The 25,556-nt window shown below is 38.5% G+C and overlaps 1 protein-coding gene across 2 annotated transcripts in view; it reads right to left on the bottom strand.

Moving 5' to 3' along the window:
- Nucleotides 1–25,043, bottom strand: part of POLR1D (RNA polymerase I and III subunit D) — a 65,016-nt gene extending 39,973 nt beyond the window's left edge. For both annotated transcript variants that reach the window (XM_053708489.1, XM_053708488.1), the window contains exons 1-2: nt 24,935–25,043; nt 12,677–12,751 (exon numbers count right to left, since the gene is read on the bottom strand). In XM_053708489.1, the coding sequence (XP_053564464.1) occupies nt 12,677–12,751; nt 24,935–24,957 (98 nt within the window). In that variant the 5' untranslated portion in view covers nt 24,958–25,043. The remainder of the gene's footprint in view (nt 1–12,676; nt 12,752–24,934) is intronic.
- Nucleotides 25,044–25,556: the final 513 nt, after the last annotated feature.

Genomic DNA, 25,556 nt, shown 5'->3' on the forward strand with positions numbered 1-25,556 from the left:
TTGTCCAGTCTGGTCTGCTGAATGGCATCCCCCTGGACAGATGTGGCCGAGAAAGCCACCATAGAAGAGAATTTCTGGTCTCTTGATCCAGATTCAGAGAAGGGGATAAGTCTGAGTAATCCCCATTCCACTGACTTAGCATGCACAGTTGCAGTGGTCTGAGGTGTAAGCGTGCAAAGGGTACTATGTCCATTGCCGCTACCATTAAGCCGATTACCTCCATGCATTGAGCCACTGACGGGTGTTGAATGGAATGAAGGGTGCGGCAAGCACTTTGAAGTCTTGTTAGCCTGTCCTCTGTCAGGTAAATCTTCATTTCTACAGAATCTATAAGAGTCCCCAGGAAGGGAACTCTTGTGAGTGTAACAAGAGTGAACTTTTCTTTTCGTTCACCTTCCATCCATGTGACCTTAGAAATGCCAGCACTAACTCTGTATGAGACTTGGCAGTTTGAAAGCTTGAAGCTTGTATCAGAATGTCGTCTAGGTATGGAGCTACCGAGATTCCCCGCGGTCTTAGTACCGCCAGAAGAGCACCCAGAACCTTTGTGAAGATTCTTGGAGCTGTAGCCAATCCGAATGGAAGAGCCACAAACTGGTAATGCCTGTCTAGGAAGGCAAACCTTAGGTACCGGTAATGATCTTTGTGAATCGTATGTGAAGGTAAGCATCTTTTAAATCTACAGTGGTCATGTATTGACCCTCTTGGATCATAGGTAAAATTGTCCGAATAGTCTCCATCTTGAACGATGGAACTCTTAGGAATTTGTTTAGGATCTTTAAGTCCAGGATTGGTCTGAAAGTTCCCTCTTTTTTGGGAACCACAAACAGATTTGAGTAAAACCCCTGTCCCTGTACCGATCGTGGAACTGGATGGATTACTCCCATTAACAAGAGCTCTTGTACGCAGCGTAGAAACGCCTCTTTCTTTGTCTGGATTGTTGACAATCTTGACAGATGAAATCTCTCTCTTGGAGGAGAGTATTTGAAGTCCAGAAGGTATCCCTGAGATATTATCTCTAGCGCCCAGTGATCCTGAACATCTCTTGCCCAAGCCTGGGCGAAGAGAGAAAGTCTGCCCCCCACTAGATCCGATCCCGGATCGGGGGCCCTCAATTCATGCTGTTTTAGGGGCAGCAGCAGGTTTCCTAGTCTGCTTGCCCTTGTTCCAGGACTGGTTAGGTTTCCAGCCTTGTCTGTAGCGAGCAACAGCTCCTTCCTGTTTTGGTGCAGAGGAAGTTGATGCTGCTCCTGCTTTGAAATTACGAAAGGAACGAAAATTAGACTGTCTAGTCTTGGCTTTGGCCTTGTCCTGAGGCAGGGCATGGCCTTTACCTCCTGTAATGTCAGCGATAATCTCTTTCAACCCGGGCCCGAATAAGGTCTGCCCTTTGAAAGGTATATTAAGCAATTTAGACTTAGAAGTAACATCAGCTGACCAGGATTTTAGCCACAGCGCCCTGCGTGCCTGAATGGCGAATCCTGAATTCTTCGCCGTAAGTTTAGTAAGATGTACTACGGCCTCCGAAATGAATGAATTAGCTAGTTTAAGGACTCTAAGCCTGTCTGTAATGTCGTCCAGAGTAGCTGAACCAATGTTCTCTTCCAGAGACTCAATCCAGAATGCCGCTGCAGCCGTGATCAGCGCAATGCATGCAAGGGGTTGCAATATAAAACCTTGTTGAACAAACATTTTCTTAAGGTAACCCTCTAACTTTTTATCCATTGGATCTGAAAAAGCACAGCTATCCTCCACCGGGATAGTGGTACGCTTAGCTAAGGTAGAAACTGCTCCCTCCACCTTAGGGACCGTTTGCCATAAGTCCCTTGTGGTGGCGTCTATTGGAAACATTTTTCTAAATATCGGAGGGGGTGAGAACGGCACACCGGGTCTATCCCACTCCTTAGTAACAATTTCAGTAAGTCTCTTAGGTATAGGAAAAACCTCAGTACTCGTCGGTACCGCAAAATATTTATCCAACCTACACATTTTCTCTGGTATTGCAACTGTGTTACAATCATTCAGAGCCGCTAACACCTCCCCTAGTAATACACGGAGGTTTTCCAGTTTAACTTTAAAATTTGAAATATCTGAATCCAGTCTGTTTGGATCAGAACCGTCACCCACAGAATGAAGTTCTCCGTCCTCATGTTCTGCCACCTGTGACGCAGTGTCTGACATGGCCCTAATATTATCAGCGCACTCTGTTCTCACCCCAGAGTGATCACGCTTACCTCTTAGTTCTGGTAATTTAGCCAAAACCCCAGTCATAACAGTAGCCATATCCTGTAATGTGATTTGTAATGGCCACCCAGATGTACTCGGCGCTACAATATCACGCACCTCCCTCTGAGCGGGAGATGTAGGTACTGACACGTGAGGCGAGTTAGTCGGCATAACTCTCCCCTCGTTGTTTGGTGAAATTTGTTCAATTTGTACAGATTGACTTTTATTTAAAGTAGCATCAATACAGTTAGTACATAAATTTCTATTGGGCTCCACTTTGGCATTGCAACAAATGACACAGGTATCATCCTCTGAATCAGACATGTTTAACACACTAGCAAATAAACTTGCAACTTGGAAATACAATTCAATTAGAATAATATTAAAATGTACTGTGCCTTTAAGAAGCACAGAAGATCTATGACAGTTGAAAATTAATAAATTGAAACAGTTATAGCCTCAATCCTTGTAAACAACACAACTTTAGCAAAGGTTTAATCCCATTAGCAAAGATAACAAATTCTGAAAGCAGGAAACAAATTACAGAATAAACGTTTTTTATCTCAGTCAAACTATAATTCTCACAGCTCTGCTGAGAGAAATTACCTCCCTCAAAATAAGTTTTGAAGACCCCTGAGCTCTGTAGAGATGAACCGGATCATGCAGGGAATACGAGTTGCTGACTGAAATATTTGATGCATAGAAAAAGCGCCAAAAAACGGCCCCTCCCCCTCACACACAGCAGTGAGGGAGAACAGAAACTGTCAGAAAAACAGATTAAGCAACTGCCAAGTGGAAAAATAGTGCCCAAACATTTATTCACACAGTACCTCAGCAAATGAAAACGATTTTACATTCGAGCAAAAACGTTAAACATAATCTCTAGTTATTAAACAGCTTTATGTATTTCTTACAGTGTAATTCTAGTGAAGTACCATTCCCCAGAATACTGAAGTGTAAAGTATACATACATGACATTATATCGGTATGGCAGGATTTTCTCATCAATTCCATTGTCAGAAAATAAAAACTGCTACATACCTCTATGCAGATTCATCTGCCCGCTGTCCCCTGATCTGAAGTTTACCTCACTCCTCAGATGGCCGAGAACAGCAATATGATCTTAACTACTCCGGCTAAAATCATAGCAAAACTCTGGTAGATTCTTCTTCAAACTCTGCCAGAGAGGTAATAACACACTCCGGTGCTATTTTAAAATAACAAACTTTTGATTGAAGATATAAAACTAAGTATAATCACCATAGTCCTCTCACACATCCTATCTAGTCGTTGGGTGCAAGAGAATGACTGGGAGTGACGTAGAGGGGAGGAGCTATATGCAGCTCTGCTGGGTGAATCCTCTTGCACTTCCTATTGGGGAGGAGTAATATCCCAGAAGTAATGATGACCCGTGGACTGATCACACTTAACAGAAGAAACAGTACACCTCTCTGAACAGTGTCTGGGAGGCTGTGGTTGCTGCTGCACGCAATGTTGATGGTGAACAGATCAAAACACTGACAGAATCCGTGGATGGCAGGCTTTTGAGTGTCCTTGCAAAGAAAGGTGGCTATATTGGTCACTGATTTGTTTTTGAATGTCAGAAATGTATATTTGTGAATGTTGAGATGTTATATTGGTTTCACTGGTAAAAATAAATAATTGAAATGGGTATATATTTGTTTTTTGTTAAGTTGCCTAATAATTATGCACAGTAATAGTCACCTGCACACACAGATATCCCCCTAAAATAGCTATAACTAAAAACAAACTAAAAACTACTTCCAAAACTATTCAGCTTTGATATTAATGAGTTTTTTGGGTTCATTGAGAACATGGTTGTTCAATAATAAAATTAATCCTCAAAAATACAACTTGCCTAATAATTCTGCACTCTATGTATGTATCAGATTTAATAAAAATACTGCATACAATGTGAAAAAAAAAAAAAAAGGATTTTTTTTTTTACTCCCGACAATAAATAAGTAATTTTAATTGTCTAAGCTCTATCATCAAAACATGTGTGGATAAATAGTTTAGAAGGTAACCTGTCTGAAATAAGCAGAAATTAAGAACATTTCATTGTTTTTTCCCCCACTGTTTTATTGCAGGCATGTCAATTTAATAAATTCTCAAAATCAGCATCTTAAAATGTACTGTACTGTTCAGCAATTAAACAGTTCTAGCCACCTGAGAAATTAAAATGGGGGTACACAAAGCACACATTTGCAGAAAGTACACCCATTGGTGCATCAAATGAGGGGCTACGAGTATTCCTAGTATGAATTTGGGGTGAGCACAGCAATTAATGGAATAAGTTGCATTTAAAAAAAAAAAAAAAAAAAAATAATAATTCTAAATCAAAGAGCCATATTCCACTTAATATTACATTGTCTATTTTTGTGCTAGCAAAACATGTAGCCCCTCATTTGATGCGCGCGCCAAGTGGTGAACTTTCCAAAAATGTGCACTTAAATTTAATGTATCTTAGTTTCCCAAGTTTCTACAGCTGTCTGATTGCAGACATAACCCATTAAAAAAAAAAAAAAAAAAAAAAAAAAGCCTTTCAACTTTTTTTTTTTTTTAAGACGATTTCAAGATTACCATGTCTGCAATTAAACAGTTCTAGCCACTTGGAAAATTAAAATACCGCACACAAAGCACACTTTTGTAGAAAGTACACCCTTTGGCGCATCAAATGAGGGGCTACAAGTACCTCTAGCACATAATTGAGGTGCACAACAATTAGTGGATTTTATTTTTTTTTAGCAAAGAGCCATATTCCACTTATTACATTGCCTATTTTTGTGCTAGCAATACATGTGGCCCTTCATTTGATGTGGCTTTGTGTGTACATTCTAGAAATAATTTAGTGTTTACACCATATGCATCATCAGTAAAGGAATCAGAGTCTGAGTTCATAGAGAGCTCAGCCGCTTCGCCATAATTCTCTTTACAAAAACAGAATTTATGCTTACCTGATAAATTACTTTCTCCAACGGTGTGTCCGGTCCACGGCGTCATCCTTACTTGTGGGAATATCTCTTCCCCAACAGGAAATGGCAAAGAGTCCCAGCAAAGCTGGCCATATAGCCCCTCATAGGCTCCGCCCACCCCAGTCATTCGACCGACGGACAGGAGGAAAATATATAGGAGAAACCATATGGTACCGTGGTGACTGTAGTTAGAGAAAATAATTCATCAGACCTGATTAAAAACCAGGGCGGGCCGTGGACCGGACACACCGTTGGAGAAAGTAATTTATCAGGCAAGCATAAATTCTGTTTTCTCCAACATTGGTGTGTCCGGTCCACGGCGTCATCCTTACTTGTGGGAACCAATACCAAAGCTTTAGGACACGGATGAAGGGAGCAAATCAGGTTACCTAAACGGAAGGCACCACGGCTTGCAAAACCTTTCTCCCAAAAATAGCCTCCGAAGAAGCAAAAGTATCAAATTTGTAAAATTTGGCAAAAGTGTGCAGTGAAGACCAAGTCGTTGCCTTACATATCTGGTCAACAGAAGCCTCGTTCTTGAAGGCCCATGTGGAAGCCACAGCCCTAGTGGAGTGAGCTGTGATTCTTTCAGGAGGCTGCCGTCCGGCAGTCTCGTAAGCCAATCAGATGATGCTTTAAGCCAAAAGGAAAGAGAGGTAGCAGTCGCTTTTTGACCTCTCCTTTTACCAGAATAGGCAACAAACAAAGAAGATGTTTGTCTGAAATCTTATGTAGCCTCTAAATAGAATTTTAGAGCACGGACCACGTCCAAATTGTGTAACAAACGTTCCTTCTTTGAAACTGGATTCGGACATAAAGAAGGAACAACTATCTCCTGGTTAATATTCTTGTTAGAAACAACCTTAGGAAGAAAACCAGGCTTAGTACGCAAAACCACCTTATCTGCATGGAACACCAGATAAGGCGGAGAACACTGCAAAGCAGATAACTCTGAAACTCTTCTAGCAGAAGAAACAGCAACTAAAAACAAAACTTTCCAAGATAGTAACTTAATATCTACGGATTGTAAGGGTTCAAACGGAACCCCTTGAAGAACTGAAAGAACTAGATTTAGACTCCAGGGATGAGTCAAAGGTCTGTAAACAGGCTTGATCCTAACCAGAGCCTGAACAAATGCTTGAACATCTGGCACAGCTGCCAGTCTTTTGTAGTAAGACAGATAAGGCAGAGATCTGTCCCTTTAGAGAACTTGCAGATAATCCTTTCTCCAAACCTTCTTGTAGAAAGGAGAGAATCTTAGGGATTTTTATCTTATTCCATGGGAATCCTTTGGATTCACACCAACAGATATATTTTTTCCATATCTTATGGTAAATCTTTCTAGTTACTGGTTTTCTGGCCTGAACCAGAGTATCTATCACAGAATCTGAAAACCCACGCTTTGAAAGAATCAAGCGTTCAATCTCCAAGCCGTCAGCTGGAGGGAGACCAGATTCGGATGTACGAATGGACCCTGAACAAGAAGGTCCTGTCTCAAAGGTAGCTTCCATGGTGGAACCGATGACATTCACCAGGTCTGCATACCAAGTCCTGCGTGGCCACGCAGGAGCTATCAAGATCACCGAGGCCCTCTCCTGTTTGATCCTGGATACCAGCCTGGGAATGAGAGGAAACGGTGGAAATACATAAGCTAGGTTGAAGGTCCAAGGTGCTACTAGTGCATCTACTAGAGTCGCCTTGGGATCCCTGGATCTGGACCCGTAACACGGAACCTTGAAGTTCTGACGAGACGCCATCAGATCCATGTCTGAAATGCCCCATAATTGAGTCAGTTGGGCAAAGATCTCCGGATGGAGTTCCCACTCCCCCGGATGGAAAGTCTGACGACTCAGATAATCCGCTTCCCAGTTTTCCACACCTGGGATGTGGATCGCAGATAGATGGCAGGAGTGTTCCTCCGCCCATTGTATTATTTTGGTCACTTCTTTCATCGCCAGGGAACTCCTTGTTCCCCCCTGATTGATATACGCAACGGTCGTCATGTTGTCTGATTGGAATCTTATGAATCTGGCCTTTGCTAGTTGAGGCCAAGCCCTGTGAGCATTGAAAATCGCTCTTAGTTCCAGAATGTTTATCGGGAGAAGAGACTCTTCCCGAGACCATAGTCCCTGAGTCTTCAGGGATTCCCAGACCGCGCCCCAGCCCACTAGACTGGCGTCGGTCGTGACAATGACCCACTCTGGTCTGCGGAAGCTCATTCCCTGGGATAGATGGTCCAGGGTCAGCCACCAACGGAGTGAATCTCTGGTCTTCTGATCTACTTGAATCATTGGAGACAAGTCTGTATAGTCCCCATTCCACTGTTTGAGCATGCACAGTTGTAATGGTCTTAGATGCAAAAGGAACTATGTCCATTGCTGCAACCATCAACCCTACTACTTCCATGCACTGAGCTATGGAAGGACGTGGAACAGAATGAAGAACTTGACAAGCGCTTAGAAGCTTTGATTTTCTGACCTCTGTCAGAAAAATCCTCATTTCTAAGGAATCTATTATTGTTCCCAAGAAGGGAACTCTTGTTGACGGAGACAGAGAACTTTTTTCTACGTTCACCTTCCATCCGTGCGATCTGAGAAAGGCCAGAACAATGTATGAGCCTTTGCTTTTGACAGGGACGACGCTTGTATTAGAATGTCGTCCAGGTATGGTACTACTGCAATGCCCCTCGGCCTTAGAACCGCTTGAAGGGACCCGAGTACCTTTGTGAAAATCCTTGGAGCAGTGGCTAACCCGAATGGGAGGGCCACAAACTGGTAATGTTTGTCCAGAAAGGCGAACCTTAGGAACTGATGATGTTCTTTGTGGATAGGAATATGCAGGTACGCATCCTTTAGATCCACGGTAGTCATAAATTGACCTTCCTGGATAGTGGGTAGAATCGTTCGAATGGTTTCCATTTTAAACGATGGTACCCTGAGAAATTTGTTTAGGATCTTCAGATCCAAAATTGGTCTGAATGTTCCCTCTTTTTTGGGAACTACGAACAGATTTGAATAAAATCCCATTCCCTGTTCTTTTATTGGGACAGGGTGTATCACTCCCATTTTTAACAGGTCTTCTACACAATGTAAGAACGCCTGTCTCTTTATTTGGTTTAAGCATAAGTGAGACATGTGGAACCTTCCCCTTGGGGGTAGTTCCCTGAATTCCAGAAGATAACCCTGAGAAACTATTTCTAGTGCCCAGGGATCCTGAACATCTCTTGCCCAAGCCTGAGCAAAGAGAGAGAGTCTGCCCCCTACTAGATCCGGTCCCGGATCGGGGGCTACTCCTTCATGCTGTCTTGTTAGCAGCAGCAGGCTTCTTGACCTGCTTACCCTTGCATAGGTTTCCAGGCTGGTTTGGGCTGTGAGGCATTACCCTCTTGCTTAGAGGATGCAGAATTAGAGGCCGGTCCGTTCCTGAAATTGCGAAAGGAACGAAAATTAGACTTATTCTTGGCCTTGAACGGCCTATCTTGTGGAAGGGCGTGGCCCTTTCCCCCAGAGATGTCTGAGATAATCTCTTTCAATTCTGGTCCGAAGAGAGTTTTACCTTTGAAAGGGATGTTAAGCAATTTTGTCTTGGATGATACATCCGCTGACCAAGACTTTAGCCAAAGCGCTCTACGCTAATTTAGCTAATTGTAAGGCGGCATCTAAAATAAAAGAGTTAGCCAATTTAAGTGCGTGAACTCTGTCCATAACCTCCTCATATGGAGTCTCTCTACCGAGCGACTTTTCTAGTTCCTCGAACCAGAACCACGCTGCAGTAGTGACAGGAACAATGCACAAAATGGGTTGTAGAAGGTAACCTTGCTGTACAAAAATCTTTTTAAGCAAACCTTCCAATTTTTTATCCATAGGATCTTTGAAAGCACAACTATCCTCGATAGGAATAGTAGTGCGCTTGTTTAAAGTAGAAACTGCCCCCTCGACCTTAGGGACTGTCTGCCATAAGTCCTTTCTGGGGTCAACCATAGGAAATAATTTCTTAAATATAGGAGGGGGAACAAAAAGGTATGCCGGGCTTCTCCCACTCTTTATTCACTATGTCCGCCACCCGCTTGGGTATAGGAAAAGCGTCGGGGTGCACCGGAACCTCTAGAAACTTGTCCATTTTGCATAATTTCTCTGGAATGACCAAGTTGTCACAATCATCCAGAGTAGATAACACCTCCTTAAGCAGTGCGCGGAGATGTTCTAATTTAAAATTTAAATGTCACAACATCAGGTTCAGCTTGTTGAGAAATTTTTCCTGAATCTGAAATTTCCCCATCTGACAAAACCTCCCTCATGGCCACTTCAGATTGGTGTGAGGGTATGACAGAACAATTATCATCAGCGCCCTCCTGCTCTTCAGTGTTTAAAACAGAGCAATCGCGCCTTCTCTGATATGCAGGCATTTTGGATAAAATATTTGCTATGGAGTTATCCATTACAGCCGTCAATTGTTGCATGGTAATAAGCATTGGCGCGCTAGATGTACTAGGGGCCTCCTGCGTGGGCAAAACTGGTGTAGACACAGTAGGAGATGATGTAGTATCATGTCTACTCCCCTCATCTGAGGAATCATCTTGGGCAATTTCATTATCTGTGGCAGTACTGTCCTTACTTTGTTTTGACGCTGTGGCACAATTAACACACAAATTTAAATGGGGAGACATTGGCTTTCATACATATAGAACATAGCTTATCCGAAGGCACAGACATGTTAAACAGGCTTAAACTTGTTAATAAAGCACAAAAACCGTTTTAAAACAAAACCGTTACTGTCTCTTTAAATTTTAAACAGAAACATTTTATTACTGAATATGTGAAAAACTATGAAGGAATTGTACAAAAATTACCAAAATTTCACCACAGTGTCTTAAAGCATTAAGAGTATTGCACACCAAATTTCAGAGCTTTAACCCTTAAAATAACGGAACCGTTTACAAATTTAACCCCTATACAGTCCCAGCTACAGCTTTTGCTGAGACCCAACCAAGCCCAGAGGGGAATACGATACCAAATGACGCCTTCTAGAAACTTTTCCAGCTATTTTCAGGTCCTCACACATGCATCTGCATGTCTTGCTCTCAAAAACAACTGCGCAGTAATGGCGCGAAAATGAGGCTCAGCCTACAACTGGGAAGGCCCTCCCTGACTGGAAAAGGTGTCTAACATAGTGCCTGCCGTTAAAAAACGTTCCCCAAGCTTATAAATGTGAAATATCAGCATAAACATGTATAAAATGCCCAAATAAAGCAATCGATTTAGCCCATAAAAGTGTCTACCAGTTTTATAGCCCATATTAAGCCCTTTATTCTGTTTGACACTAAGAAAATGGCTTACCTATCCCCATGAGGGGAAATGACAGCCTTCCAGCATTACACAGTCTTGTTAGAAATATGGCTAGTCATACCTTAAGCAGAAAAGTCTGCTAACTGTTTCCCCCAACTGAAGTTACTTCATCTCAACAGTCCTATGTGGAAACAGCAATCGATTTTAGTTACTGTCTGCCAAAATCATCTTCCTCTCACAAACAGAAATCTTCATCTTTTTCTGTTTCAGAGTAAATAGTACATACCAGCACTATTTTAAAATAACAAACACTTGATAGAAGAATAAAAAAACTACATTTAAACACCAAAAACTCTTAACCATCTCCGTGGAGATGTTGCCTGTGCAACGGCAAAGAGAATGACTGGAGTGGGCGGAGCCTAGGAGGGACTATATGGCCAGCTTTGCCGGGACTCTTTGCCATTTCCTGTTGGGGAAGAGATATTCCCACAAGTAAGGATGACGCCGTGGACCGGACACACCAATGTTGGAGAAATAGATATATATTTTTAAAGGAATTATGTCGCTAGAAAATATAAAATTTTTATTGCAAAAAATCAGCTTCTTTGAATTAAAGGGACAGTCAAGTCCAAATTAAAAACTTTCATGACTCAGATAGGGCGTATAATTTTAAACAACTTTACGATTTACTTTTTTCACCAATTTTGCTTTTTTCTCTTGGTATTCTTAGTTGAAAGCTAAACCTAGGAGGTTCATATGCTAATTTCTTAGACCTTGAAGGCCGTCTCTAATCTTAATGCATTTTGACAGTTTTTCACCACTGGAGTGCATTAGTTCCATATAGATAACATTGAGCTTGTGCATATGAATTTATCATGGAGTGAGCACTGACTGGCTAAAATGGATGTCTGTCAAAAGAACTGAAATAAGGGGGCAGTCTGCAGAAGCTTAGATACAAGGTAATTACAGAGGAAAAATGTGTATTATAACGGTGTTGGTTATGCAAAACTGGGGAATGGGTAATTAAGGGATTATCCATCTTTTAAAACAACAAAAATTTTGGTGTTAACGGTCTCTTTAAAAATACAGAAGTTTTGACCTTATTATTGCGGACTATCTTCCTGACGAGCGAACTATTTGATTTGATTTTGTTGTCACTATCCCCTTTAATGTTCCTTTCCCTCCCCCTCAACAATGCCTTAATATCCGATAGGTTTATGACGATGGTTAGTAATGACAATTGTACTGTATTAAATCATAGTTACAAAATACTGTTGTCAGAATTAGGAATATTTAAGTTCAATGAATTTGAGATCTGGCATCTCTGGGAACATGTTGTACCTTTTATATATTCTGGAATTTATTACACAACCCTTGATGTATTTGTATCACTAAATCTGTTAATGATACTAAAAAGATTTAAACATAAAAATACAGAAGTTTTGAAAAATGGTGAGAGCTGTGCAAGCCAAGACTGATTAAAAAAAAAAAAAAAAAAAAAAAAAATAATTATTTATATATATATATATATATATATATATATATATATATATATATATATATATATATATATATATATATATATATATATATATTATTCCTCTACCATTTATTAATTTGTAACCACATTATCCAGGTGATCATGGGATTACAAATATAAAATCAGTCTGTATTGTAAAAGGGAATGCAACATTTCTCAGCTATATCACTGTGGTAACGATCATTACCATAGTGATCATTTAGCTATAATACTTAAACTGGATATTTATTTTTATAAAATGTAATGGGGGGGGGGGGGGGGGTCTCCTTTTTTCCCCACTTTTTAAAATATTTTTCCCCACTTTTTTTATTGTACACCCCAAAGGAGCCGGCCCATTTTTGGTTCAGCACCTGGGTAAAGCTTGCCGATTGGTGTCCAAATGTAGCCAAAAATGGCCCGGCTCCTAAGCTTACATTCTTGCTTTTCAAATAAAGATACAAAAAGAAAGAAGAAAATGTGATAATAGAAGTAAATTAAAAAGTTGCTTAAAATTGCATGCTCTTAAACTGAGTTTATGAAAGTTTAATTTTGACTTTAGTGCCCATTTAACCATAACCCAAAGAAGGAATATAATTTGTAAACTCAACTTTATTTAGAAGATCAGACGCAAACAAACATGAAGAACATACCATCCCATTGGTCCCATGGTCTCAACTCGAGTCTTTCCACGCTCTGCCTCATTGAGAAGCTCCTCTATTGCCTTCCTGTGTTAAAAACAAAAGGGTATGCATTATATTAAGCAAGTATTTCGGAGGTTACTAGCTAATAAAAATGTACCATAACATGTTTGCCCACTTAGGGCCTGAATACAAGCGGAGCACGAGCGCAACTGCGATTTACGCGTCCTCAAAACTCTGGATGTTTTGACAAACAAAAAAAAGTTGCACAAAAGTTACAAAACACAAAGTACATTTACATTTATAACACTAGTAAAAAAATATTACAAAAAATGTTGCACACAAAAAAGTTATAAGAGCTCAAAGATATGAGGTCTCAGGAGTCTGAAAATCAGAGCAATGTTATTTAAAAAAAAAAAAAAAAACATGTATGGGCTATACAAATGGATCATCTACAAAACATGTATGCAAAGAAAAAGCGAGTGAATAATGTCCCTTTAATGCAGGGGTTGCCAACCTTTTCGGACCTCAGGGACCGCTAAACTCACAATTTTGAATCCTGCGGACCACGAACAGTTTTTTTTTTGTTTGTTTTTTAAAAGGTACAAACATGAAATATAAAAAAAATTTATATTTATATACTTTATAACATTTAAACCTCTAAATTTCTACCTGTTTCTAAGCCACTATAGACAGCTATATTAGCTTTTCACAAGAGACTGCTAATCCATGTGGCCAAATAGATAACATTGTGCTCTCTCCCATGGAGTTGTGGCTGACACTGCACTAATTGATTAAAATGCAAGTCAATAGATAATAGCCATGTGATCAAGGGGCTGTCGAAAGAGGTTTAGATAAAGGTAATCACAGAGGTAAAAAGTATTAATATAACCATGTTAGCTATAGAAAACTGGGGAATGGGTAATAAAAGGGATTATCTATATTTTTAAATAATAAACATTTTGGAGTCGACTGTCCCTTTAAAGTAAACTCCAGAATGGCAACACACTTCTGGTTCAGAACTGAAAAAGGTCAATAAGTAAACCAGGAGTGACAAACCTGTAACCACCATACCTGGCAGTGTTCAGCTTCAGCCAGTAGTGCATTGCCGTTCCAGAGTTCACTTTAAAAAGGGACAGCTACTTGATTTTTTTTATCGTTTAAAAAGATAGCGCCTTTACTAACCCTTCCCCAACTTTAAACAATATTGTTAAATTAATTTACTTTATAAACCTCTAAGTTTGCCTGTTTCTAAGCCCCTGTAGGCCACCTCTTATTTCACTACTTTTTAAATTTTGCACAACAGCCAGACAGTGCTAGTTCATGTGTGTCATATAGATAATTATCCACGAAGTGAGCACAATGTTGTTATACAATAACTAGCACTGATTGGCTAAAATGCAAAATGTACTGAGATGTCTGCAGAGGCTTAGATAGGGGTAAACCATAGAGGTAAAAAGTATATTATGAGAGTGTTGGTTATGCAGAACTGGGGAATTGGTAATAAAAGGAATTATCTATATTTTATACAAATATTCATCAAAAAGACTTTCCCTTTAACTATATATTTAAAAAGGGACAGTTTACCCAAACATTTTCTCCCCTTTAATTTGTTCCCAATTATCCATTTTACCTGCTGGAATGTATTAAATTGTTTACAAGTAGCTCCTTTACCCTTATTTCGGCTTTTAGGGACACTCAGCAAGGGTTCAAGCTTGCGGGTACCAGAGCAGGCATAGGATAATGTCTGACACCTATTGATCTCCTACCTTGTTGGGGCAGTTATTGGTTAATGGTCTAGTTTCTAGCTCAGTTTATTGGCCTACAACATAGAGCAGTCAGTCAGTTTTCATATGTTTGCAGCTAACTTTGTTTTCTATATATGTTTTGTTATAGGAGAGTTGATTTCTTGTTTTTGTCTTATTCTTCCTGCTGCGCTCAAAAGTTTATATATGACAATATTAGTTCTTATTCTCACTAATAGACCCCATTAAACATGCCCACAGATAATATTACCACAAGCTTTTCCTACACATGCCCTTTAACTTGCTTCCCTATTAGAACAAATATGTCCCCACATTACTATATTCCTCACATGTAACAGTGGAAGGCATTCATTGAGAACCCTTCAGCCACCTCAGTCAGCCTCATTTCTTAGAGCCTAATAGCCTTTTCTGATTTCCATATCTACAACCCTATTTAAATATAGCCAATTACTATGTTAAACAAAACTTTACCTCAATATTTACAAATATTGTTAATGAGCTGCTGACAGAAAGATAGTTGGGTCATGGCACTCGCTTTAATAGTGGGTCCTGATAACACACCTCTGATTCGCATGTTTGTAAATTTAAAGCAACACTAATCTGGTCATATACTGGTAGAAATTGACTCATGGCCCAGTTGGGAGTTACTCACTTTAAGAGGAGCCTCTATCAGTACTTCTATGACCCAAATCAGAGTATATATATCGACTATATACAATTTATGCCCGCTATGAGTAGAAATAAAGCCCCCCCGGACTCACTTTATAGCTATACATTAGACAGGTATATGCATTCTTACCAACCCTATTTCAACACTTCACATGGGGTTTTTTTATAATAAAATAGAAAATCTGCATACAACTAGCTGAATACTGTCACTCAACTACTAGCAGAAACCTGACATGTTATGACTGCACACTGCATAGGAGACTCTCAGTTGATACGCTAATATCTAACGGGCACCGGTACTATTGCTTTAACTCCCTTGACCTCTTAAGGTAGCTGTTTAAATTATTTTTAAAATGTATTATTGACCCGTCCCGTGGTTTTATGCGGGATGGGGTGTGCGGCCAACGGCCGGGGCTGCGCACTCCTAGTACTGTACAGGAAAGCACAATCCTTTCTAAGGAGCCTATCCAATTACCTTTACAAGGATAGTCCACCATTCTAGACCTAGTTGGTAGTATATCTTTGTTTATATACGAGTGGTCGACACATAACACTGTGTATTATGACGGGGGTTCATATTATAACAAATTCCCTACAGAAGATGAGCCATTTTCATTACAATATATACTCATATTCTATAAGTTGGGTAATCAGACCTAACCATGATAGTATACACCGTATGTAATGTTAGATCTCCCCCTGATATAGGGTGGACTGGCCAAAGGCTCTTGCCAAATTTCCAACTGAAGTGGCTATATCAGACCTCCATAATGCACATAGGCTGTATAACTATACAATATATCAACCTCCTAATATGCCCGTCAAACTACAGTATATACTCCTACCCTACATGTGTGGGAATAAGTTTAGTTAACTCCGATATGGAATCTAATAACCCTGTTATTATCCTCAGTAGTTAACAGCCGAGGAAAACATTTAATATTTAACTACATTATAAGCTTCACCTACCCCATTAGAAGGCTCCGTCCCACCACCACCCCCTTACATTTTGAGCGGCTCTTGCCCGCTGACTTTCCCTCTCCCCCTATATAATTTGGTCCAAGAGCGGCCGATACATAAGCCAACTCACCACATGTTGGCACCAATGAATTAGATAGTTTAAAGAGTATTTTCTCTCTCATTGTGGGGATCATTCATCACATAATATAAACTGAAGTTCCATCCTATCTCGTCCAAATCCCTGTCTAATGCCATTTTAAGACACAATATGTAATTTTATTTCTGCATATTCATTTTGTTTTGTGGTCTATTGGTTTATAGACAATGTGTATATCATTCTGATGTAATGATTGTTCAAGGAAGAATCTTGTTAGTTAATTTTCACCACAACTTCAAAAAAAAAAAAAAAAAAAAAAAGAAATTCAATTTATCAGTAAATTGTGCTTTTAAAGTGAAGTGGGCTAAACTAATGGTACTGTTTAAGCAACAGAGCAATAAGAAAAATTATCTAGCACATAACAGGATTTTATTATTGATATTCTATATCTCTTACAAATTCTCATAGATTATTAATACTCATAAGGCGTGAGAACATGTAGAGGACACTAGATTTGAAAAATTTCCATGTGTGGTATCCTTGATCAGAGCCTTGCTAAACGCATTTGTTGACTCATTGGTTAAAGCCTGTGATTTAGAAGTTATACGGCCTTCATCTTGTTTATGTTCATTTATCCCAAATTAATGTAAATGGACACTGCTCTTATTTTGACTGGATCTACCATTGCCTAAAAGGCTCAAACACACAACTCTCTTGGCTTTCAACAAAGATATAATTCCATTTCTTATTAAATGATTCCACTGCGTTTTGCCTGTGTGTAATGTATATCGACTTGATAATGTATTTTTAACTTTCTGAAGCTCTGGACAATTATTTATCCTCTACTGCAGCTAGACCTGTCCAGGACAATAGATGATGGTCATTACAATCCCAATTGCGCTTTTCTCTGTTCTTACATTATTAAAATGGTACCCCTTCCCAGTGACTATTACAATAGTGCCATTTGATTTATGTCATTATTTGTTTATATATCAGTTGTAAAATTAGTTAAGGCAAATCACCATATAACTTACAATTATTTCCCTGCAAGATTTAAAAGGGAGAGTAATCACCTTTTTAGGTACATTTTTCTGCTGTTTTTCTAAAGAGTAACATTGGGTCAGCAGAATGAGAGCAGTCATTCTGCCCTGTACAGTGATTATTTTAGTCTCTAGTAAATTTCGTCAGAGGGGAGGCCCACCACCTAAGACTTTGAAAACTCCTGCTCTAGTACCATGAGACCTTCAAATTATGGCTCACTTCAATAGATCACAGAGCCAGAGAAGCACATGTAGTTGATGTGGAGAATACTCTTTCTGGAGACCCACCTAGGAGGAGGTGGTGCAGTCGCTAATATCAAGCATTAACAGAGCAAGGATCTCCACGTTTATAAGCTGGATTTTGATTTCCTGAAGAAGGTTAATTGACCAAAGTGCGTCTCAGCAGTGGCTGTCAGATTCTACAGTGTACCGACTTTCAGTTGTGATTGGATCACTGGATTTGTTCAGTTACCTCCCAGCAGTCGATTGCTGCTCCTTCATTAAAGGGACAGTATACACTCATTTTCATACAACTGCATGTAATAGACACTACTATAAAGAACAAGATGCACAGATACCGATATAAAAATCCAGTATAAAATGGTTTAAAAACGTACTTAGAAGCTGTCGGTTTAGCTTTGTTGAAAAGGTAGCTGGAAAGCACACTGCAAGTGACAAATAAGACACTGCCCCCCTCCCCCATCTTTTGCATATGAAAAGACCCTTTACACAAACAGGAGCAAGCTGGAGAAGGTATACATCAGTACTCACAAAAAACTTTGGGGCTTGGTTAGGAGTCTGAAAATCTGAGCAATGTTATTTAAAAATAAGCAAAACTAAACATTTTTTTAAAAAACAAACTTTATGGGCTATATAAATAGATCATCTACAAAACATTTATGCAAAGAAAAAATGAGTGTATAATGTCCCTTTAAAGGATATCAAGAGAATCAAATTTGATAACAGAAGTAAATTAGAAATTTGTTTAAAAATGTATAGATGTATATTCATCTATTTATCATGCTGCTGCCCAATACAGGTAACCCTCAGTTTACGCCGGGGTTAGGTTCCAGCAGGAATGGTTGTAAATCGAAACCCAGTTTATAATGTAAGTCAATAGGAAGTGAGGAAGTTAGGTTCCAGGCCCCTCTCAAAATTGACATAAGTAACACCTAATACATTTTTAAAGCTTTGAAATTAAGACTTTAAATGCTAAACAGCATTATAACCTAATAAAATAATCACACAATACAGAAAACATAATCAAACTAAGTTTAATGAACAAAAACATTTTTTTACTTGCATTTTTCTGCAAACAGTTCTCTGCATTGTTGGCGTCTTAGATAATATTGGGTCTGCACCTATTCTATGCATTTCAATCTGGAGTAATTAATAAGCAGTTAGGCACCCTCGCCTCCAGCAGCTGGACAGGAAGATAATAGGGAAGTGGCTGCTAGATCTTGTTGCTCGAGAGCTCAGATCTGTGATCTGTGTACACAGATTCATTTCAGTCTGCTAAGCTTGCATAACTTTGCTGCAACACAAGCGGACAGCTCCACCTACTGGCTATTTTAATTAGTGCACTGCTTTTCAATAGCAGTCACATGACTGAAAAAAAAAAAAAGAGTTTGTTATTCTAAAACGGCACAAATTGAACTGGTGTAAACCGAGGGCCACCTGTAATTATAAAATTACTGGCTCCTATTTGTTAAACAAATTTAAAACACTGTAGTAAATAATTGTGAAGTACAGCTGTACATGAAATTGGGAACACAGTGAGGTTCAGGATGATATAAAATATGTTGCCATAAAGCAACGGAAATTGTTTGTGTCCTCTCTTATTTAGTTTAAATTTACTCAACATTAAAGGGATAAAAAGGTCAAAATTGAAAGTGCATGGATGCATTTGAATTTAAAAAGGGATATGAAACCCAATTTTGTTCAGGATTCAAATAGAGCATGCAATTTTCAACAACTTTCTAATTTACTTCTATTATCAATTTGTCTTTTTATATCTTTTTTTGAAAAGCAGGGACATATGCTTAGGAGCCAGACCATTTCTGGAGACTTATATGGCAGCAGTTTGCAAGAATGGGAACGTTTTACAAGAGCACTAGATGGCAGCACTATTTCCTGCTCTCTCAACACAAAAAGGTTAAAAAAAATAAAAATAAGGAATAGTCAAAACCAGAAAGAGACAGATAGTCCCTTTATTACCCATTCTCCAGTTTTGCATAACCAACACAGTTATAATACATGTTTTACCTCTGTAATTACCTTGTATCTAAGCCTCTGCAGACTGCCCCCTTATGTCAGTTCATTTGATAGACTTGCATTTTAGCCAATCCATTCTCACTCCACGGTAACTTTATGTGTGTGAGCTCAATGTTATCTATGTGAAACACATGAACTAATGCACTCTAGTGGTGAAAAACTGTCCAAATGCTTTCAGGTTAGAAGTGGCCTTCAAGGTCTAAAATTATCATATGAAGCTCCAAGGTTTAGCTTTCAACTAAAAATACCAAGAGAATAAAGCAAAAATGGTGATAAAAGTAAAATTGGAAAGTTGTTTAAAATTACTTGCCCTATCTGAATCATGAAAGTTTTTTTTTGGTCTTGACTTTCCCTTTAAGAAAAGGATTCCTTTGACTTTGATGATCCTACATATGTGAGAGATGCTAATCCCCCAAGGCAGAATATGCTGCAATATGTCAGAAAATGCAGCATGTCTGCAGAAAGAACAAAGCGGTGGCAGTTAAAATAAAAAAGTGTGCCAGCACTTGTCATTTCTACCTGTAGGTGTCACTGTTCCGTTCTCTCTCTCAATGTAAATATTTACTAAGTTACTCTCTCTTCAATTTCCTCCCCCTTACTGAACTCCAGTGCGGTGCATGGTAACAGCAATGGCTGAAAAAGTAAGTCAGGGCTTAAAGAGACAGTCAACACAAAAATTGTTTTTGTTTAAAAAGATAGATAATGCCTTTACTACCCATTCCCCAGATTTGCACAAAAAAAAACCCCATGGTTTTATTAACACACTTTATAACCTTTAAACCTCTAAATGTGTGTCTGTTTCGAAGTCCCTAAAGACAGCCCCATGATCACATACTTTTGTATTTGCTTTTCACATCAGGGGAAGCTAGTTCATGTGAGCCACATAGATAACATTGTGCTGACGCCCATGGATTCTAACAAAGCACTAATTGGCTTAAACGCAAGTCAATAGATAAAGTCATGTGATCAGGGGGCAGTCAGAAGATGCTTAGATAACAAGGTAATCACAGAAGTGTATAAATATAACCATGTCTCTGTGCAAAACTGGGGAATGGGTAATAAAGGGATTATCTATCTTTTAAAACAACAATTTTTGAGTTGACTGTCCCTTTAACAAATTTCTTTTAAGTCTAGGAGCCAGATTTTTTGTTTTGTTCTTTAATAAATGTGTGTGTGTACATCAGAGGCTGAATGTTTCCCAAATAAGTGAATTATCATTTTCTCTTGGTCTAACATTACATTCTTTGTCTAACATCACAAGGTAGATATGTAGAAAAAAAAAAAAAAAAAAAAAAAAAAAAAGTGAATTGCTTGCACGAACATCTTACATTCAGAAGACACAGCTTAGCAGACTGGCAAAGGCTAGGAGGTGGGGGGTCCAAAAAATCCCTGAGAGCCAGTCAACGATAAATGCACTGCTGCTTTGCAGAGCTGCTCCTTATTTGGCTGTTCTCTTCAAATGGCACTTTGCTCTGGATGCAATGTTAAAGGGACAGTCTACATCAGAATTATTATTGTTTTAAAGGGATTATCTATCTTTTATTACCCATTTCCTAGTTTTGCATAACCAACACAGTTACATACACTTTTTACCTCTGTGAAACCAACAGTTATATAAATACACTTTTTACCTCTGTGATTATCTTGTATCTAAGCCTCTGCAAACTGCCCCCTTATTTCAGATCTTTTGACAGACATGCATTTTAGTCAATCAGTGCTGGCTCCCTGGAACTTCACGTGCGTGAGCAGTGTTATCTATATGATACACATGAACTAACACCCTCTAGTGATGAAAAACAACTGTCAAAATGTCCTGAGAGAAGAGGCGGCCATCAAGGGCTTAGAAATTAGCATATGAACCTCCTAGGTTTAGCTTTCAACTACGAATACCAAGAGACCAAAGCAAAATTGGTGATAAAAGTAAATTGGAAAATTGTTTAAAATCACATGCCCTAACTGAATCATGAAAGATTTTGGACTAGACTTTCACTTTAAGAAAAACTTATAAAGTGCAGCCAGATCAAAGCAAACAGTCTAATGTTACCACAGTTAATTGGTATTTATTGTATGCAATTTCTAATCTGTACCCTAATTGCTGGCCTTTGATAGCTGGTGTTAAATAAATATATAACCGGATTATATTTTATTGTGTAAAAAAAAAAAAAAAAGGATATGTCCAAAAAAGTCAATTGGAGACTAAATACCAACTCAAAATGTGCATAAGTGATCCCAGGGATTACTTCTCAGTGGAAATGAATGCTGCAGTCAAACTCCAAGGGTTAACCTCAAATAAAAACAGATCAATTCTGCCAATGGTGAAGTCCTGTGAAAGTACAGGGTTAATTGACATGTAAGTTGTATACTCACATACTGCAGAGCTTCACATCAAGCTCTAGATATAAAAGCAATGGGAGACTCCAGCAGGAACAGATAGAAGTGAACTCAGATGAATGTTAAAAATCACAGGGGTTTACAGAGAACAACCACAGCTAGAACATCCGTATATTACACAGACTGTATATTGTAAACAAATGTCTATGATTACGGTTTGCAGTTCAGAAGGTTGGTCTCCGCCCACAACGTGACATCACACGCTCATCCATTTTTTATAGCCTATGTGGGTGTTTTATAAAAAATTAGTTTTGCTTATTTTTAAAACATTGTGCTGATTTTCAGACTCATAACCAAGCCCCAAAATATTAGATGTATACTGATGTATACAGATTTCTTCTGTTTGTATAATGGGTCTTTTCATATGCAGGAGAAAGGGGAGGTTCTGCTGTCAGCCCCTTTCAGTGGGTGTCCCAGGCTAATCTCATCAACAGTGCTTACAATGGGAGCTTCTAAGTAAGTTTTTAAAAGGTTTTATACTGGATTTTTATATCAGTGTATATTACATGCAGTTAAAGTGAATGTCAATTTTCAGCTACTTTTAAAAACAGGGGCACTTTCATTGATGAAAGTTTACATTGCACGGAATTTGTAGAAATACTTACCTTTTACTTCTCCAAAACCGAATCGCTGATCCCCCGCCTTCTTCTTCCTGCTGTACAAACACAGCAATGACAAAACCGTCTCCCTCCAATCACAGCCGGGAATCCCCAGATGGACGTTCTGGGGGGGAGAAGCCATGTTCGGAGAAAGCCGGTTTTGTCATTTCTGACGTCAGTACAGAGGAACTGAGGCTGGGATCGGCAATCCGGCTTTGGAGAAGTATTTGGCAAGTATTTCTACAAATTCAGTGCAATGAAAGGGCACTCATTGCTGAAAATGTACATTCATTTTAAATGAAAATTGGTGTATATTGGCCCTTTAATAACGTAGGATAAAAAAATAAAAAGGTAGAAGATAATATCCCAAATCCTCCTCCTTACTTGTATGTCTTTTTCATGTGATTTGGTATTCAGCAATGTATACCAGAGCATCCTGCTCCACCAGCAACCTGCCCATGCAGCCTTGAAATCCAAGTGCAGGTCTCAGAAAGCAAGTGACAATTTCTATTACAACCTCACAACCTTATGCCACTGTGCCAGTGCTGCCTTGACATTTTCCATGACTAAAGCCAAACCAAAGCCAGAGATAAAATGTTTGATATATATATATATATATATATATATATATATATATATATATATATATCAATCATACCATTACTGCAAGATATTTTCTCTTTAAAGACAAGATAGATATATTATGGAGCAGATTTCTCCATGTTCTGAATACTTTCTCTTGGGTTGAGATCTATTATAAAGTATTTGCGTGTGTGTATATGTATATATATATTTTTTATAGTGAGTTGAATCCAGCACCAGGTTTTAGTAAGATTTCTTTCCCACCTGTGTGCACGTTACCAAAGAGTATCAGCCAAACTCCAGCATATACAGTCCATGTAGAAAACAAGGTAACAGCACCACAGTACACAGTCTTCTTTTAAAAAGGTGAAAAATCTTTATTTGAGGTTTAGCAACCAATAAAAAGCGACGTTTCGGACCTACATAGTCCTTAATCATGCATGATTAAGGACTATGTAGGTCCGAAACGTCGCTTTTTATTGGTTGCTAAACCTCAAATAAAGATTTTTCACCTTTTAAAAGAAGACTGTGTACTGTGGTGCTGTTACCTTGTTTTCTACACATATACAGGTAGCCCTCAGTTTACGCCGGGGTTAGGTTCCAGAAGGAATGGTTGTAAATCGAAACCCAGTTTATAATGTAAGTCAATGTTAAGTGAGGGAGTTAGGTTCCAGGCCCCTCTCAAAATTGTCATAAGTAACACCTATAACATTATTTTTAAAGCTTTGAAATGAAGACTTTAAATGCTAAACAGCATTATAAACCTAATAAAATAATCACACAACACAGAATATATAATTAAACTAAGTTAAATGAAAAAAACATTTGCTAAACAGCATTTTAAACCTAATAAAATAATCACAACACAGACTTCACTTGCATTTTTCTGCAAACAGTTCTTTCTATGCATTCCAATCTGGACTGATTTATAGACAGGAAGATCTTGTTCCTTTAAAATCTGCTCGATAGCTCAGGTCTGGTTAAACTGATTAATTTCAGCTTGCTTGGCTTTGCTGCAACACAAGTGGACAGCTCCACCTACTGGCTATTTTAATCAATGCACTGCTTCTCAATGCTTTTCAATAGCAGTCACATGACTGGAAAAAAAAGGTTATTCTGAAATGGTGTAAATTGAACCGTTGTAAAACGAGGGTCACCTGTATATACACACACACACTTATCTTCTGTTTCATTGTTCCTGTTGTGCATTTGTTTACAGAACTATTTAAATCTTGCCTATGATTGACTGGTTTAATTTTAAAATAGAAATACTTATGTATTGGTTGGGACAAGCTTATAAAAGTATATGGCATTTCGGTTTATTAAGCACACGAATATTTGTTTTTACAATAAAATATACATTGTAAATTGCCATATTGAACAAGGAACCAGGAAAATATGTAGCAAATCCCATTAGGAGTATTTAATACAGTATATACTCGCTTAAATTATAAATAATTATAACCGCTGTAACTACGGAACTCATATTTGATGGATACTGTTTCACACATATTTCACTGAAATGCACATTGATATAAAAAAGCAGAAACTGTTTAAATCTAGATAAACGCCTAATCTGGCTACTGAATCAAACAGCTGTAAACGTAACTATAATAAAAATTAAAAAAAAAAAAAAAGGGGGAAGAGCAAAACAGTGCTATTAGGACAATGACTAACATAATTGAATTGACCTATTAGAAATGTCGAAGTACAAAATCTAAACGCAAGGTTAATTTCCAGGGGTGCCACGGATATATTTTAGTAGGCCTCAATAACAAAATATATGCTCGAGCTCGCTACAACTCAAAGACTACAAACAGCGTCAAACCGTTCATTAACAAATAATACGCCGAATACTCTAAAGCGATCCCATAAACCCAAATACCGTTTACCTTTCCAAATCAGCCTCTGCCATGTTGTATTCTTTAGAATCCGGTCACGGGTAGGTTTGAAACTAGATACTGCCAACCACTTGATATTTCACGCAACGCCAACTTCCGGGATCCAAGCGAGTTGCGTATAAAAACGCGTGACGTCATACTTGCTTTGATTGATATCCAGCTTCTTGTGCTTCGCTTGTGTGTTTTTGTATGTTTACGAGGCGGCGGACTGATATAGAATATGTCGTAATAAATATTGATTTGATACTTTACATAGTGACTGCAGATTAAAGCAAACAAGAATACTGGCTAGTAGCGAAAAAAACTATGTTATCCAAATTAGAAGCGACAGCATAGAAAAACAACTGCGTTTTACTACTAAATTAAACTAGTTACCAGAATAAAAAAACAAATATGAGTAAAACAAACACGTGGGCAAACTTTCTATTAAAAAAAAATTAAGTTGAAAAAAGATAACATGAAAGTATGCAATTTGTAGAGACTTTTCTGTTTACTTCTATTATAAAATGTATTTAGTTCTCTTGGAAGACTGTTAAAAGCATACCTAGGTAGATTAAATGCATTACTGGTGGCGGCTTACCTATGCCTCTTCTCATTGGCTCACCAGATGTGT

Source organism: Bombina bombina, chromosome 3 (genome assembly GCF_027579735.1).
Source record: "Bombina bombina isolate aBomBom1 chromosome 3, aBomBom1.pri, whole genome shotgun sequence".
NCBI lineage: Eukaryota > Metazoa > Chordata > Amphibia > Anura > Bombinatoridae > Bombina > Bombina bombina.